The 18,789-nt window shown below is 33.8% G+C and overlaps 2 protein-coding genes across 2 annotated transcripts; both read left to right on the top strand.

Annotated features, from left to right (window-relative positions):
- The first annotated feature begins 818 nt into the window (after positions 1-818).
- On the top strand, positions 819-3,311 carry LOC131151059 (putative pentatricopeptide repeat-containing protein At3g16890, mitochondrial). The gene has a single exon (XM_058102235.1). The coding sequence runs from the start codon at positions 836-838 to the stop codon at positions 2,972-2,974; it is 2,139 nt and encodes a 712-aa protein (XP_057958218.1). The 5' UTR covers positions 819-835; the 3' UTR covers positions 2,975-3,311.
- A 4,178-nt stretch (positions 3,312-7,489) lies between these two features.
- Positions 7,490-9,450, top strand: LOC131151058 (uncharacterized). The gene is made up of 4 exons (XM_058102234.1): positions 7,490-7,658; positions 7,773-7,870; positions 8,016-8,241; positions 9,190-9,450. Exons 1-4 carry the CDS (start codon positions 7,580-7,582, stop codon positions 9,309-9,311), a joined length of 525 nt encoding a protein of 174 aa, XP_057958217.1. The 5' UTR covers positions 7,490-7,579; the 3' UTR covers positions 9,312-9,450.
- Positions 9,451-18,789: the final 9,339 nt, after the last annotated feature.

The following is an 18,789-nucleotide window of genomic DNA, read 5'->3' as shown; positions in this document are numbered from 1 at the left end:
TCCTTCTATTATATTTTTACATACCAAACAATTTGTAAGAGAAAAAGACTTTTACCCAAAAAATTATGAGTCCGTTTGAATCAAGGATTTTACGTGGAAGAAGGAAAGTAAAGGTAAATAGGGAGGCAATTCATTTTCTTATATATTTTACTTCTATATTAAATACTATAAAAAATAAAAGATTGTTTTAATATGATTAAAAATTAGGAAAAGTTAAATATCAATGTTGCGTAAAATCAAAATTTTGTTTATAAATTTCATGTATTTTTTATTTTATTTTTATTTTTTCCTTGATAACCAAATATAAAAATGAGAATTTCTTAATATATATATATATATATATATATATTTCTTTCTTTCTCTAATATTTTTTGAGTTCCAAACCGAAGAGTGTCTATGAAAAATGAATAGAAAGGCTCCTCATCTCACCCTTGTTTGGAGTCAAAATGAAAATAATTAAAAATAATGTACTTTAATTTTGAGAAAATCGGACATTTTGACTTTTGACGATATGTCTGGATAAGCTAAACTAGAGTTAGAATTATTATATAATTCTTTTAATTTTTATTATTTCGACAAGAAGGAATAATTTCATTTTTTGAGGCATAATAACCCATTCTTCCTATTCGCTTTGGCATTTTCACACCTCTTTTGATTTTTTTTTTTTTGGGGTCCAAAATTTAGAAAAATGGCAATCCTCATCTCATCTGCCACAAAAAATGATTCCGAAGCAGTAAAATATATGAGCCGGTTCAAACCGGCTCGATGACCGGTCGGTCTTCAACTAAACTTGAAAACCTGCTTTTCCATTTGGAAACTGGCGTCTGCGAGGGACATGAGAGGGCGTGCTCCTCTAGCTTCCAGGGCCTCCTCTTCTGCGATCTCAAATCTCACTGAACAATTACAGGGCCAGTCAAAACCAAAGAGACAAAACCCCTCAGAAGCGAAATCAAAGGTATCACCTGGTCAGAAGAAATCCACTAAAGCTGAAGCTTTTTCAAGAGGTAAACCCTCGTTAAACCCTCCTCTGCCAAATCCCCATTTGTTTCCCACTCCAAACAGCCCCATTTCACTTAATAAGCACAAACCCCAATTTGGGTTGATTGATCATCAGTACCTTTCTGAGATTCTGTCCAGAAAAGACTGGTTTTTACTGCTAAATCACGAGCTCAGAGCGAAGAGAATAGCTTTGAATCCTCAAGTTGTTGTGAGCGTCCTGCAGAATCAAGAAAACCCATTATACTCTCTAAATTTTTATATCTGGGTTTCGAATATCGACCCTTCGTTGGCGAGGAATCATTCGATTTCGGCTGTTTTAGCTAATACCCTTTATCGAAAGGGTCCTGTTGTATTATCCGTGGAGTTGCTTCAAGATTTTAGAAGCTCCGGTTTTCGTATTGGTGAAGACCTTATCAGCATTTTGATTGGCAGTTGGGGAAGATTAGGTTTGGCTAAGTATTGTGTTGAAATTTTTGGGCAGATTTCATTTTTGGGTCTTAGTCCGAGCACCAGGTTGTATAATGCTGTCATTAATGCATTAGTGAAATCTAATGCCCTTGATTTGGCATACTTGAAGTTCCAACAGATGTCTGCGGATAATTGCAAACCTGATAGATTTACATATAATTTCCTCATTCATGGAGTTTGCAAGATCGGCGTGGTCGATGAGGCGCTTCGGTTAGTCAAACAGATGAAATGCTCAGGATATTCACCAAATGTGTTTACTTATACCATTCTAATTGATGGATTTTGCAATGCGAAGAGGGTAGATGAAGCTTTTAGTGTTTTAGAGATGATGAAAGATAAAAATGTGATTCCAAGTGAAGCTACATTTAGATCGTTGGTTCATGGGATCTTTCGTTGTACAGCCCCATTCAAAGCATTTGAATTGTTATCAAAATATGTGGAAAGGGGGTCCCTTTTGCCTAAACCAGCTTGTGATACTATATTGTTTTGCTTGGCAAATAATTCTATGGCGAGAGAGGCGGCCATGTTTTTGAGGAAAACTTGGGAAAAGGGTTATTTTCCTGATAGTTCAACATTTAACATAACAATGACGTGCTTGATAAAAGGATTGGATCTAAGGGAGACGTGTAAGATATTAGATACTGCTATTAAGCAAGGTTTGAAGCCAGCTTTTAATACCTATATCATCCTCATTGAAGCTTTGTACAGAGCAGGAAGACATGAAGAAGGGAATTACTATTTAAATATTATTTCCCAGAATGGATTTTTATCGAATACTTTTTCATATAACATGGTAATTGATTGCTTTTGCAAAGCCAAAATGATGGACAGAGCATCAGAGGCTTTCTGGGGTATGCTGCAAAGAGGTATTGCTCCTAACCTCGTTACTTTTAATACCCTTATAAGTGGTTATTGCAAAGATGGACTGTTAGGTAAGGTGCGAGAACTATTACAGATGCTCTTGGAGCATGGATTGAAACCTGATATCTTCACCTTCAGTTCAACAATTGATGGTCTTTGTCGGGTGCACCATATTGAGGATGCTTTTGGTTGTTTCAATGAAATGGTAGAGTGGGGTGTCAAACCCAATGCCGTCACTTACAATATCTTAATCCGGTCGTTGTGTGTTGTTGGGGATGTTGCAAAATCAATGAAACTTTTAAGAAGGATGCAAGCTGATGGAATAAGCCCAGATCTGTACTCTTTCAATGCTGTTATCCAAAGCTACTGTAAAATGAATAAGGTTGAAAAAGCACAAAAGCTCTTTATTTCCATGTTGGCGCTGGATTTGAATCCTGACAATTATACATATAATGCTTTTATCAAGGCATTGTGTGAATCGGGGAGAGTTGATGAAGCCAAAGAGATTTTCCTGTCTATGGAAGTGAACGGATGTGTTCCTGATTCTTATACATGTAATTCAATAATAAATGCTTTAGTCCAATCCGGCCTCCCAAAAGAAGCCCAGGATTTGTTAAGGAAATGTGAAGGAAGAGGGTTTTTTTAAATTCGATCTCTTGTTTGTAGAATAGGCTGTGGTCACATTGCCGTCAGTAGTTCATGAACTCAAACTTGGTTTTTTGGAACTCTTGGCTTTGAAGACAGACGCTGCCGTTAAGCACTGGGCTGCTGTTTAACCTACTCAATTTAGGAATCAAGTAGGTCACAGGTGTGTAGTATAACTTGCCATACGTCTTCCATTTATTTCCTCACTGTTCTCACAACATGAAACATGTCCAATGCTCGCAAAGGCTTTCTATAAGTTGATGTTGGATTTTTTTTCCTCTCTTCTTGTCAACCCTTTTGCCTTTGGTGAATGAACTGAGATTTTGCATTGTTGTTCACATAATTACAGCTTCTTTTATTAATTTACAATTTTATCACTGGCATTATGCACAAAAAGAAAATTTAAATCCATCAAATAATATCTCTTTGCACAAAGGCAAATTAAATTCATTATATAATATTCCTGTTTACTTTTGGGTGGCACTATAGCAAGTCCTCCTGTGTGTGTTCACACACACACACATATTCCTTTTTATCTACTGCCTTAGCAACAAACTAGCTTTTAGAACATGTACCCTTGATTGCTATCACTCCAATAGCCACAATTTATTCTTTTCACTTCAATTTCTAATAGCCTTTAATTATCAAAAAGGGGATAAAAGTTCCATGCAACTCTTTGCAAAATAACAAGCAGTAGAAGCCCTCGCTGAGCCATGATATCTGAGGGACACTATCTGCACGTGCAACTCCATCCTCCAAGAGAATGAGAATAGTTTGAGATTTGATCCCACGACACCTTAAAACAAGTTCACCATGGTTGTGAACCTTCTAAACTTCATAGGTATCCTATAGCTACTGATATTTGATATTCTGCCAAATTGTAGGTTTACTTTCTAGTGATTAATTGTGAAGCTTGCGCATGAGTGAGAATGGCTCTTTAATGATTGAAACACTAGATAGCTTATGTATTGTGAGGGACTAATTTTGAATCAATGAACAATTAAAATTGATATGCTTGTCAAAACAACTAATGCAACAATTGCATCCTCATTTTTCAATTTAGCTTATCACGAAAATGCTGTGCCATAACTACCATTCCCAAAAGTACCAGGTTATTGCCATCTGGTCATGCATTTGAACCTTTTGCCACCTCACTAATTTTCTCAAATGGGGGAGGTGTTTATATTTTAGCAATGATAATACCATACTTGGATCGCATATTATGAAAATTATTCTAAAGCATTTTCTTATTTTTATTACTTCCTAAATTGTCTGGTGCAATGATAGATGTCTTTAGGCTATCAGGCACTAGTGCTTAGGTTTATGTGTTGAGACTGCCAGAGACACTGCTTAGTCCAACAAACACAAACTACTTGAACCATCTCCATACTACTAGGTCCCCAGTCCCCACCTAGCAAGATCCACATTGGGTCATTTGACTTTTGAAAATCCAGAGCATGATTCAGGTTTTAAATAAATTCCTGTGTGCATGTCTTATTCCTTTGTCATCAGCATTACCAAACATAGTGTTAGGGCCGGGGGAATCTTCATGGGTAAGCCTGATATGCATGAGTGAACACTAACTTGATCCAAAAGTTTAAGTCTATTGGGTCTTGGACCCAACCATGTATATAAGTATCCATCCCCTACTGTATTTTTCCAATGTGAAACTAACAAGTGGAATTCTCAACACAGGAATGATTTGTGTTATAATGTGATGCAAATGTTTGAGAGACTTGGTGAAGCTTGTTTTCGACCATTGTGATTACTTGCAGGCATAAGATACGATAAAATTAGATTAAGCTGCTTCTATTAATTTTTTATATTAATTTGGCCTCTCAGTGAAACTTGTTAAGGAACTTATTAACTGAACCTCACCATTTGTGTCCCTGCAGCTTGCTTTCAGCTACTTTCTTGACACATGTAATGAGTAAGGATTTCATGAAATCCAGTAACATCTGATCAAAGAGAACAAGCAGCTAGAAGATAACTTTCAGTCTTGGATGTTAGTTTACATCACTTTATTTGCCCAGGCTTACACTTGAGATAACTTGGAATGAACATGAGTTGAGATGGTGAGAATGTATGTGGAGACCTTTGAATTTAGAATATGCGGCTCAAGATGGAGTAGAATGGTGAGAAACAGGAGTCGTGTTGCTGATTTAAGAGTAGTAATTCTGAAATCAGTCTGTTGGGATGGAGCAGTTTTGTGTTGATCTAGCTCCAGTTTAGGGTCATTTGGACATCATTCGGGGTGAAGTTCATCAGATGGGTCCCTTTTGTTCTCACAAGCACCTGGTTAGTGTCCATTCTGTATTGTTTGTGTTCACATGTTAAAATATTAAACAAAAATCCTTTATACATTTACACAAAATGTTCTTGGTCATGGTTCCAGTTCTTCTAGTGACCTCCTCTAATGTTGCAGAACATTGTAGATTGTAATGTGAACTTGTGCTGAGATTGAGTTTTGATCTGCTTGGTAAAAGGAATAAGTTTCATCCTCAATTTTTGGAGGTTCACATAGAAGCAATGTGAGTTTATCAACTTAAGGATGAGGGGCAAGTCTTTTTGTGTGTACTCTCTGTCCAATGGTCATTTTAAAGAAGAGAGAAGAAAGTGAAGGCTTACTCTACTAAAGATTTATGAAATTATAGTGTGAACTAGGTTGATTTGTTGCATTGTGCTGATGTGCAGAGTGAAAGAGCCCATGTAATTGAACCATTTCTAAGAGCTTTGTTTTGACCATTATGTAGCTCTCATCTTAATCCTGATCTACAGCAGAAACAAAAATTCTGACCATAGTATTATTGAGCCAGAGTTACGTCTGTTGGTATGCTTGGTTTGTAGAATGTTGGACTGTTCTGAATTGAATGGAGAAAAAACGGTTATGTAATAAACGTTGTATAAAGACATACTGGTTTAGAGAAAAAGTAAGTCACGCTGAAGTTAATATTATTTCATTTTTAACATGGAATGGGATAGGAATGATGAAATTTAGACACAAAAATTATAGACATAATGGGTGAATTTTGTATGAACGACTTTTTCTCTAAATCATTATGTCCTATACAAATGTTATTACTTAATTTATTTTTAACATGTAATGGAATATGAATAATGAAATTTAGAAATAATCATTTTCTTTCATAATGCCACCAAACCCTAAAATTACAACCATTTTATAGAATAGAAGTCGTGTGATAATCAAAAGTTTGTTTTAAGTGTTAAGGAAGCAATTCAATTTGTAGTTGCACCTTCCTCTTTTGTTTTTTGCCAACAACGGCTTGACTTGTTACAAAAAACCAAGAAAAAAGTTCTTTATCTTTTGCTAGAATCTTTATAAAGTTTTTACTTGGCTATTTACTTTTGTCGTAAGGCTTGCTCCTCTACTGCCCTTTACTTAAATTTCTAACGGTTTGTTTGGTTCGTTGGAATAGCTATTCATTAGAATAAAATAAAATAGAATTTAAATTTTAGAAATAAAGGAAATAATTATTCTTTATACTTAATTATTTCATTCAATAAATATGTGGTTGACACTTCCTATAATGAAATTTGAGAATAGTTATTCCTTATTTATTTTTTATTATAGACTAATAAAATGTTTTAATATTGTTATTTTCTTTACAATAATAACTTAATTTTTCAATGTAGTTCACCTATTAAAACTAATCTAATTTTGTGGGTACATAATCTGCAAAGCAAACGTAACCTATGATTTAAGTTTAATTTAAAAGATGCTGGCACCTAACTAACAAAATCCTTACTTGAACACTCGTGGTGGCAAGCAAACCTTTTCTATGTTTCTTGTTTGCAAAGAAGTCCAACAACAGTGCTTGTACATAAGCTTATGCAACACAGTTTTAGTGAAGGAGACGCGACATCACCCCTTGATCACTTATACTGAACCCCAAACATCTCACTGCATTTTCCAACTAAAATGAAATATTACCACCGAAATTGCATTGTACATCCTTAATAGCCATCCTATGCAGATACTTGACCTGTCTCCCCTCTTCCAGGTCCATCGCAAGGGAAACAAAACCAAGATACTTGACTCGATTTTATTTATTTTTAATTATTCCGAAACTTAAAAACCATACTGGGTCTCAATGCCATAACATAGCTCTGCCCTTCCTGCATGGAATTGTTTTTCTTAACTTTGTAATTAACGTATGAAACTAGTGAACAATCTTAGTTTTGGTTTTTAACCTTTCTAGCAGCTATTAAAAGTTTGGTGGCTTGCACTCCAACTGTCCTCTCTCCTAGTTCCCTCCACCCCCACCCATTTCTTTTGCCCAACATATATGCACACACCATAGAGTCCCATTAGCATACCAAAAAATTCCAATGTATTAACATACGAGGACTAATTTAAATCGTCCAGTTTGTGGGTCCCCTGGAAGCATGCAAATCCAACGGACCTGATGATGGGTCATCTGGCAAACTTACTTCCCTCTGTTCCACCAGATCCCTAAGTCCTATTTTTGCAATACAATAGTTGTCTTGTCATACTGGGAATGGGGCTGGCATGGAATGTATTGCTATATAATTAGCTTACCTCTTCTCTCTTCCCCATGTTCATTTTTGTCCCCGCAAATCTGCAATGGCACCCTCAGTCACACAGAAATTATGGGTTCCTGCTGCAGCTCTACTCTGCTTCTCTGTTTTTTGCTGCCACTTGGGTATGTACCTCCTCAATTGGTTATATATCACCTTATAACAAAAACAGAAGCTAATAATTCCTCGCATGCCTTGCAGAATTGAGTGTTTTTTTTTTTTTTTTGGTCTCCCCTCAGGAGTTGCGGACTATGACCTGCCCGAAACAGGGCCTGAGTTGGGTGGAGACCCAACTCAAATTATTGCCAAGGCCTTGCTCTGTTTCGATGATAAGTCTGTGAGTGACATTTTCAAGTGCCCATTGCTCATAAAAATGTCCTGTTTGTTTTCTCAAGTTTCTTCCTTTTTGTGGGTTCATTTCTTATATGTTAGTGCTCTGCTTTTTTCCACATGGATTAACTAAAAATAAAAACTGGGATCAGATTTATGGCAGCTGTGAGGAAAGTTACAGATTGACACAGAGCGGGAACCTGAACGTGCCTCAGGAGTACACGGATGAGTACTGCGGGGGGCCCTGCCTAACGGAGACCAACCTACTGCTGAACTGCATTGACAATGTTTTCTCAAACTTTGAGTTTTACAACAAGGCCACCGTACAGGCCATTAGGGACACAGTGCAGGCTGGGTGTAGCTACTCCGCTCAAAGAGGTGCTGCTGCCCCTTCATTCTCTTAGTACAACACCACTGTTTCATCATCATCATCATCATTATAGGATGACCTGAAACTTCTATAGGGAAAAGTTTTTTGGATCTATTATACCAAGTTAGAGAGTAAAAATATTGCCGCTCGCTCATTACTGCATTCCTAATAATACATCAAACGGATCACAGGTAGGGAATTGAACTTAGGACGTTGGATGACCAAAACCAACCTTACTTTGCCCCTAGCATTTGAACAAACCCAATTGAACCCACTTGAGCAAACTCGGTTAGACACTAATCTACTTTGGAAATTCATTCTTCTAAGTGTGTGTTTAGGACCTTTGGATTCTTAGATTTCAAAGTTTTACTTTGTGTGGATTTGGAGACTACAAAGCATAAAACTATATTGATTTCTTTTTTGTCTACATTTTTGCAAATTTAATGGATGAAATTCATGCTGTCAACACAATCTAATGCTCTTGAATCATTTTGTTTTTAAATAATTTTAGTAGTGTCATGCTACCATACGAGTGATTCAATAAAAGAAAAAAAAAAAGTATGGGAAGGAGACGAAAGAAGTTTACTTAAAAGTAAATAAAATCTATAACAAATTAATAACAACTATTTATTTTTAGATGCAATTATATATATATTTGAAAATTTTGATTAGTGTTTTATGCAACATATGATAATTTTTTTTTTTTGCTCTCTCCTAGAACCCTCATGGAAGTGATTAGCCTCCTTTAGGACTTGAAAAATGTTAAAAAAGAAAAAGAAAATATGAATAATTATATATATTTTCACTTTTCATGTTTCGTTATTAAAAAATGTGGAATAAAATAAAATACATAATAAATATTTTACATGTCAATTATTTTTTATTTTTTATTTTAGTTAAATTTGAAAAACATTCTTAATACTATTTATTATAGAGGAGAGTGTTCTGCTGTGCAGGGGACTTTAACGTTGCAGAGCACATTCAAGGTGAAGCAAGCAGGGCATACAAGACTCTGATCAATCCAATCCTGTTTGGATTTTCTACTTTGTGGGCATTTGTATGGTTAGTAATGACTTAGAAACTTGAAAGATTTGGAGATGGCAATATATGTGGCAGTACAAGCTTTATGTATTCCTTAAAGATCATAATGGTATGTTAGAATAATAAGTAATAAGATTATTTATGTTCGTAGTCATGAAATTGTATGAATTAAGAAAGGTGCTCGGTGTTTTTCTTTTAATTTATAATTTTGCTTTTCTTAAACATATTTACCCAAATGGGTGCGTCATTCCTTCATACTCCTAATTGTCCCCTCTCTCTTTCTCATACATATATTTTTCATTTCTTAGCTACTTGTCACGAGTTCGTATTTTTATTTGTTTATCTTGTAGCTTTGTAGGCGCATTGATGCGAAGAACAAAATTAATACAAAGAGCTTGTCTTTAATCTTTTAAAAAAATATTGATGGGACTGCAAGGGAATGATGAAAATGGAGTTACTATCATATTTTATTACAAGAAAAAATAGGAAGATATGAGAGTTTATTAGTGCACCAATAAGGCGATTAATCAAAAGCACCATAATCGTCACCCCTTCAAACCATTGATTGGCATTTTGAGTTTGTTATTTAAGGAAATTCATCCAAAATAGCCCTAAGAAGACATGTTCCAAAGGCTCAACAATTATGTCTTGTATTGTTGTTGTGAAAATATAATCCCTTAATTGTACCCAAATGGAATTGTATTCTTAGGAACAAACAACATGAATTGGAACTAATCATTCTGATTTCAATTTCTCAAATTGACTTTGAATTACCCAAGCCCATATTAATTATTCACTAATTTGTTTACTCAATTATTTTACAAACACTGCATGAGATAAGGAAACTAAGTACACACACCCTTTAACTCATTTTAACAAGAGATGGAGGATTAATGGATGAAAAAAAGAAAAAGAAAGAAGGCATTATGCATATCCATACTAATTAACTCATTCTTCTCAAAATGATGGGAGAGAGAATAAAAAATTAACCCGAAATTCATAGTGTTGGTCTTATAAGACTTAAAATCTTGTTTTGATGATAACAAACAAGAGGAACTTAACATATTTGGTTAAGTGATGACATTTTAGGACTCAACTATGAGAAAGTAAGGTCAAGTGTTCACAAGGATCCATTGAAAGCTTATACTTCAAAGAAGGATGATCAAATTAAACTTAAGGCATGGATTCCAAGAGGATCTATTAAAGCTTGAAGAATATGAGAGCACGGATATCAAAGAAAAAACTCAAAGTATATTAAAACTTGAAGACAAGATGGAGCCAAAGCAAGCATGAAGACTTAAGTGTTTAGAATGACAAAATCTTAAGAAGTTTTTATATAAGTGCTTCATGTTTAAATATCTTATGAAATACTTTGAAGCTCTTTAGTATGCAATCAAGACTTAGAGATTAGTTTTGAAAATTCTGGAAAATGATTTTGAAAAGTCAAAATTGAGTTTTTCAAATAATAAAGGTTTAAAATCTTAAAAAGTAAAAGTTTTTGAAAAGATGAACTGCTCAGCCGACTGACCTAAACAATCTTTATTTGCTTAACCGACTGACAAATCACAACAATTAATTAGTTCAGTTCAGCCGACTGACCATATTGAAGTGTGTTTAGTCAGCCGACTGACAAAGAGTCTGTCTAGCCTACTGATAATATTGAACTGAATTTAGTCAGCCGACTAACAATTATTTTCTAAATTTCTTGGATAGATTGAATGGTCTCAGCTAACTGCCTAGCTGAATGACCCTGTTCAAAAATGACCCAGTCGAGTGACTCAGCCAACTGACCCTACGAGAATTTAAATTTTGAACTTTAACAGGAAAATTCTAAAAATTAGTTTTTCAAATCTAAATGTTATAAAAACTTGGGGGACACTCCAAGTAACTTAGGAAATAAGGAAACTCACTCTAAAAACTCTATAAATACTCCTTTAACCCAAGGAATCAAATCACCGAACAAAAATCAACAATCAAGCATCATATTTTCAATCTCTCACAAAACTCACTTATGCTCATATTCTTGCTGGGAGAATTCTACTGAACTGTTTTTGATCAAAAGCCACGGTTCTAACTTGCTACTGAGTTTTTCAAATCCTAAGAAAGAACCTCCGGTGATATTTTATCTTGAGCTTCAATTCTATTTCATCTTGATATTTAAATTTTGAAGTACATAGTGCTGAATTTGTACCAATCTACTCTATTTGAGATTGTTCTTGTACGCATCATTTATTTTGTATTTTTTTTGTAGTTCTTGGACGATTTCAGGTTGTTGGATGATTGACCAAGTGTGGGGTATCGCTTGGAGAGGTGATTACTCTGTCCTATTGACGGAGTGCCCAAGCATGGGGTATCGCTTGGAGATGTATTACTCTAGCCTATTAAAGGAGTGTGTAAGGTTTTGTTCAACCCGGAAAGGAACAGGTATAGTGGAATCCTTAGGTGGTTTGCCTAAGGCGAGGACGTAGGCTGAGGATAAGCTGAACCTCGTAAAAAACGTGGTGTCTCTCTCTTTCCCTTACTCTTTTTACTTTTCCAGCATACCTATATACTGCGTGGATGATTAATTTCTTGATCATAAATACTACGTAGTTTGGAAATTAAATAAGTCAAAGATTAATTTATTTTTGGGCTTGCGGAATCCAAAAGGGAGTACGTTGGTTGATCAATAAACTACGGAAACCGTAAGGGAGTACATTGATTGATTCAACACCCAAGACATATTAACTAAAAGTTTATTTAAAGTCTAAACTTTTGGAAAGAGTGTTGATTGTGCAGCAAATTGAGATATCAATTTCATTCTCTACAAGGCTTTAATCAAATTCATATACACAAGGCTATATATAAAAGCTGAGAATTGTCAAAGTGTTGAATATTGTATTTTGTGGATTGAATACTTTGGTTGTTGATTGGTTGAATGTGTGTTGAAATATTGTTTGCGGTTTGAATAATTAATTAAGTACTTGTTGTGTATTTGAAAAATAAAAAAAAGTTGAGAATTCATAAAAGGAATTTAAAAGGAATTTTAATAATCCAATTCACCCATCTCTTGGGACTACACCTTGGTTTTCAATTGGTATCAGAGCGGGGTTATAACAGATCCTAACAAGTAGTTATATAAAGATCTAGATGGCACAACTAGGAGTAGGTCCCTTTGGAGAGGATCAATCCTCAACTAGGCCACTCATCTTTTGTGGATTAAATTATACATTTTGGAAACAAAGGATGATAATTTATCTTCAAACAATGGATTGGAAGGCTTGGAAGGTTGTCACACATGGTGACTTAATTCCTACTAAAACCGTAGATGGTAAGGAAATTCCCAAAGAAGAAAAAGAGACGACCAACAATGACCATAAGATGTTGCAAGTAAATTCTAGTGCCATGAATGCATTATATTGTGCTCTTGATATAAATGAGTTTAATAGGGTCATGACATGTAAATCAGCCAAAGAGATTTGGGACAAATTAGAAGTTACTTATGAAGGTACTATAGATGTTAGAGATAGTAGAATAGACATGCTCACAAGCGAGTATGAAGCCTTCAAGATGAACCCGAATGAAATTATAACAAATATGTATACAAGGTTCACACATATTATAAACTTTCTCAATGCTTTAGGAAAAACATACTCAACCTATGAGATGATCTGTAAAATCCTTAGAGGACTTCCTTCAATATGGGAACCAAAATTCACAGTTATAACAGAAGGAAGAGATCTCAAAAATACATCCCTAGATGAACTCATGGGATCCCTTCTTACATATGAAATGTCTATGAATGAAAGAAGTGGAAAATCTAAAGCCCAAGAATCAATTGCTTTTAAAACTTCAAACAAAAATTCTAGTGATGAAGATGAAGATGAAATGAATGAAGATGAACTAGCCTTCATATCCAAGAAACTTGCAAGAATACTAAGAAGGAAAAATAAATTCAAAAGAAAAATACAAAACTCAAGTTCAGATGAGGAAGAAACTAAGAAGAAAGAAACAAAGAAAGAACTACCTACATGCTACAATTGCAAGAAAATTGGACAACTAAAATCGGATTATCCAAAACTTAAGAAGGATTCTAAAAAGAAAAAGAAAAAGGCTATGAAGGCCACTACATGGGATAATCTGAGTAGTTCAAAAAGTGAATCAAGTGACTAAGATGTTGCTTATACTTGCTATATGGCTTGGGACAATGAGGAAAACTTTTTATCCAAATCCTTTAATAGTTCTTGTGATGATTCAGCAGAAGAATCCAATGATGAGTATATGTCCTCTTATGAAAAACTTCAAAATGATTTATTCAAGGTGCATAAGATGTTAGTTAATGTGACTAAACGATACACATCATTGAAAAACAAGAATGAAGGAGTTATGAAAGAGCTGAAATCTTTAAAACTTGTTGAAAGTGAAAAAGATTTAAAAATCCATAGACTAGAAAGTAAGAATGAGAAGGTAATAAAAGAACTAGAGGATTTAAAGTCCAAAACTTCCATGGAGAATGAAAAAGACTTAAATATTTCTGAATTAAAAAATAAAATTACTAAAATGTCTCAAAACCAAGAAAAGGTGAAAGAAAAGGGTAAAAATATAGAAAATTCAGAAATTAGTGATCTTAAAGGAAAAATTGAAGATCAAGTTAAAATAATCTACAATTTCACAAAAGGAAAAGAAAACTTTGATAGAATGGTAGGTGCACAAAGAATGTCTTTAAATAAAGAAGACATATGATTCAATGGAATTGAAAATAAAAGAAAAAAGAATCTTTACATGGATTACTTTACAAAAGCATCTAAAAATTATGCTAGCACCTCTTCTAATGCCTATACTCACACCACATGCTTCCTATGCAAAAAGAAGAGACATATAAAGTTTGAATGTCTATTAAAAAGAAAAGGTGTGAAAACTAAACAAGTTTAGAGAATAAAAGAAACTTCTCTTGTTAAATCGTCTGGACCCAAGAAAATATGGGTACGAAGATGAGATAAAAAAAAAATCTAAAAGATGAGTTTTTGATAAATGAAAATAATAATGTTGGCCTCAATCAATGAATGAATCATACAAGGCTTAACTTAGAAAGTACTAAAGATAAATTTTAGGAATTTATATGAAGTCAAAAGTAAGAAAATCTGAGTTTATTGCATGAGTTTTCAATTAAGAAAAGATATTCGAGAATAATAAAAACTTGAGCAAAATTGTAGTACAATGCAAATGAAAATGATATGCTCCTTGCTCATGTGCTATGCTGATATGCTACATTCTTACATGTTGATATTTTAATAATGCCAAAGACATGAACATGATTTGACTTATATTGATGATTTATGACTCACTATATATTGAAAATTTGAGCATGACAACATAATTATATCCATGAGCATGTTATGGTATTGATAATATTGACATGATATTGGTATTACTCTTGATATTAGTATCCATGAGCACGTACATGATATAAATCAATATTTGAAGCATGAGATGATAAATTTAAAAGCATAATTGATATCAAATCTGAATGTATTAAATTCAGGGTGTAACGACCTACTTTTAAAAGCCATTTTTATTTTTATTATTTTTCTTGAATATATATAATATAGCCAATCTCTCTGTATTACCTGCTGAAAATATCTCAGGCCCAAGGGAGCATTGAGGAAAACTCTGTATGCAATACATTCTTAAGCAGTGGTAAACATAAAACTTTAAATAATATTTACAATACTAGAAATCTAAAAAGTCTCAAAATATACATCACAAAATACCCAGTGACATCTATCAAAATCATGGGATCTACCTTAAACAACTAATACTCCAGTAATACTCACCCTTCCAAAAAGTGCAGTGCAAGAACTTCTCTACCCGCGAGCCTGATCAGCTTGCCTAACTGGATCACCTGAAAAATATTAAGTCACTGGGATTAGACAACGCTCAGTAAGAGGAAATATGTTATTACTAGTATTTGACAACTGAGTTACACATTTAATCTACTAATATAGTACTGAAACTGTAAAGCCGCTAGTCTAGTATACTGTACATATCACATTTATTATAACTTTAAATACAACTGGATATCTGAGTTTTCTAGTCACATAGAATTCTAATATTATAATAAAACTGTTGTTGCACTGTATATCTGTATATGTATATCTTTATATAGAAACATCTATGAAAATACCATGGGAACTAAATGTCATAATTTAACCCCTCATGACAGGGTTGTGCATCCCGTAGGTGGGACTTACTCTGGTTGGTCTACCAGGTAAATCAACCTGAATCTCTATCAATCTACAATCTGGCCCACTGCAGTCTCTCCGGGCAAGCTACTACTTTACTTTGTCAAACCAGCCACCTCAACCCAATCTTTTGGGGAGACTGCAATCTCTCCTGGCACGGTTAGACGGAATCCACATACTATCTGAGATATGTGGTTGCACTCTGATATAAAATAGCAACGGTACTGTGCTCTGCTGTCTGAATCTGACTGAATGTAATGCCCCGACCCCCTACGTGGGCCTGGAGTGCTACTAATCTATTCATTTACCTGATAATCCACATTCTCATATCATGTATGCAGCAGAAAACATAAATATAATCTCCAATAATAATAATAATAATAATAATAATAATAATACTAGAGTTTTCTAAATCTATCTATACACCATAATAAATCATGCATCCACCTATAATCACATATATACATGTCTCCAAAACATATTCCCCAAATATCAGTATTCTCAACCATCCATATCTCAGAAAACTTAAAACATAGAACATAAAATATAAATTTGTACATCTCAAAATTAACATAAAAATATATCATTTTCTCTTTCTTTTTCCCAAAAATGTTATAAAACCTTGAGCTCTCTAAGTTTGATCTCGAAGATATCCTAAAATATAAATTCATATTTGGGTGAGACACATCTCAGGGAAGAAACAATATATTAAAACAGCGTGTGGCTAGCATGAGTTTATATAACAATATAATATTTAACATTTGAAAATCGTTAACATCATTTCTGGAATCATTCTCTGAATCTAATCAATCACATGTAAAAGATTTAACCCACGAGATTATCCAAGGATAGGGGTGATTATCTACCCATACAAGTAGCACCCGTCTACTCTGATACATTTGGCAACCCAAGGGTCGCTATTGAAGCATATTAGGGCACTCACCTTACTTAGTAAGCCTTCAAGTATTAGATTAATCTCGTACTCACACAATTCAAACAAAGGTTTACCAGCGAAGGCCTAAGGATAGGGAAATCTACCCGCCCATACAAGTAGGTTCCCTCTGCCCTAGTGCATTATGCAGCTGCTGCTATATCTGATACAACTAGCACACCTACCTTTCTCAGCAAGCCCTCAGGCGAAGAGTACCCCACCCAATCGTAACATGTTCTACGAGCATAGATACTTCTAATATCATAATACATTATTCTTTCTATCATTATTCAACTATTCACCTATTTTCACGTTCATAACTTTAACATTCCATTTCATTTCACTTTAAGTGACTCTTTCCCATTTTACATAGTTCACATTTCACACTTCATTTTCGTTTCATTCATTTCCATTTTCATTTCATTTCATTACATACTTAACATCTTTTAGCTATTTTACCCAGCATCTTTTAACTGTTTTACCCAGTATTTTTCAGCTATTTTACCAAGTATCTTTCAACTGTTTTACCCAACATCTTTCAATTGTTTTACTTAACATTTTTCAACTATTTTACCCAACATTTTTCTACTGTTTTATTCAACATTTTTCAGCTGTCATACATTTACATGGTTGCATTAACATACAAAAGTAGCATGGTTCATATCAAATTTCATTCTTAATGCTTTACTTACTTAGCCTACATATTATACATTTAACACACATTTACACAGAACTTACATTTACTCATACCACATAATTTTGTAATAAAATTCATACATTACCTGTAAAATAAGCCAACCAACATTTAACGTTTATATACTGAAAATACCTTTCATTTCTTACATAATTATCCTAAAAGTATTTTTCACTTTCATCAGTTCATTTTTGCATATACGTATCTAATAAATAGTCCTAAACTCGAAAAAACATAATTTAAATGGTTAGCATTTTAAACCCATACTGAAACAAATACACGTATATATAATACAATTTATTTTTCATTAAATTCATAAAAATTATGGTTTAATATATATTTTTTCCCTTACCTAGTTTCTTGAACTACGCCAACAGGGATCCTGAAAAATACCTACAACGCTCACTCGGACCCTGAATCAAAAATCTTAATTCCATTAAATCAACCCTAAATAAAATACTATTTTAACATTTCCTAGGCCCTTAAATTCCAAATAATTAATTATACCTTCAAATATGGTCAATTTACTTAATTCCCCAAATCTAACTCTCGCTTTGGAGTGAGGCCTAAAAACCTTAATTGGAAATTTACTCACGCCAAAATGACGACTATCACGACTAGGACCCCATGGTGGTGCCTAATCGTCGATTTAATGACAGATTTAAGGAGAAATTAAGGATTTAGAGAAAATATACCTTTTCCCAAGAGTGGTGCCTACGCCACTCCCACGATAAATCCGCTCAAATAGAAATGTCGCTGGCGGAATTAGGAACCTAACAGTACCTTCCGTTTTCCAATCGGTCGAATATTCGTCAAAAAATTCAGAAGAGAGAGAGACGGAGATGGAGGAGAGTGATGGAGAGTGGGAGACTAAGAGAGATACAGAGAGGAGCTGAAGATGAAGATGGAAATGGATTTCAAATTGAAATCCAATCTATCCTATTACATTAATATATATATTTTAATATTTTATATATATATATATATATATCTACTTTAACTTATATTATATAATAACCTTATATATATATTTATATATCTTAATTTCAATTTTTTTACTATTCCTTTTTATTTATTTATTTATTTAATTAATTCAATAATGTTTAAAAGGTGAGAAATGTCAAAGTGTTGAATATTGTATTTTGTAGATTGAATACTTTGGTTGTTGATTGTTTTGATTTACTTATATTGTGTTGAAATATTGTTTATGGTTTGAATAATTAATTAAGTACTTGTTGTGTATTTGATAAATAAACAAAAGGTAGAGAATTCATAAAAGAAATTTAAAAGGAATTTTAATAGTCCAATTCACCCCCCCTCTTGGGACTACACCTTGGTTCCTCCTACCATATTTAACACGTCACCAAAACTAGAATTATGGTTCATGACCCCTTACTTCCTTTATAGATCTTTAATTTTGAAGAACTAATGGATGGAAGACACTCTTCATGCCTAAACACATGCCTATGATATGGATAATTCCATATAATAATCTCTCTATTTAACAAATCATAATCAATGAAATCCTCACAATAGACTCATACTATCTCTTCTTCTAACACGAAGAGATTGAGAATATTTTGTTGGTGTGTTTTTAGCGGTATTTTCTCAAAACAAGTCATGATTTCAAATTAATATGTGCAAATCGAATGGAATCAATCCTGACACG

The sequence above is a fragment of the Malania oleifera genome, chromosome 3 (assembly GCF_029873635.1).
Source record: "Malania oleifera isolate guangnan ecotype guangnan chromosome 3, ASM2987363v1, whole genome shotgun sequence".
NCBI lineage: Eukaryota > Viridiplantae > Streptophyta > Magnoliopsida > Santalales > Ximeniaceae > Malania > Malania oleifera.
The sequence above is the reverse complement of the archived record's forward strand: the minus strand, read 5'-3'. Positions and strand labels throughout refer to the sequence as shown.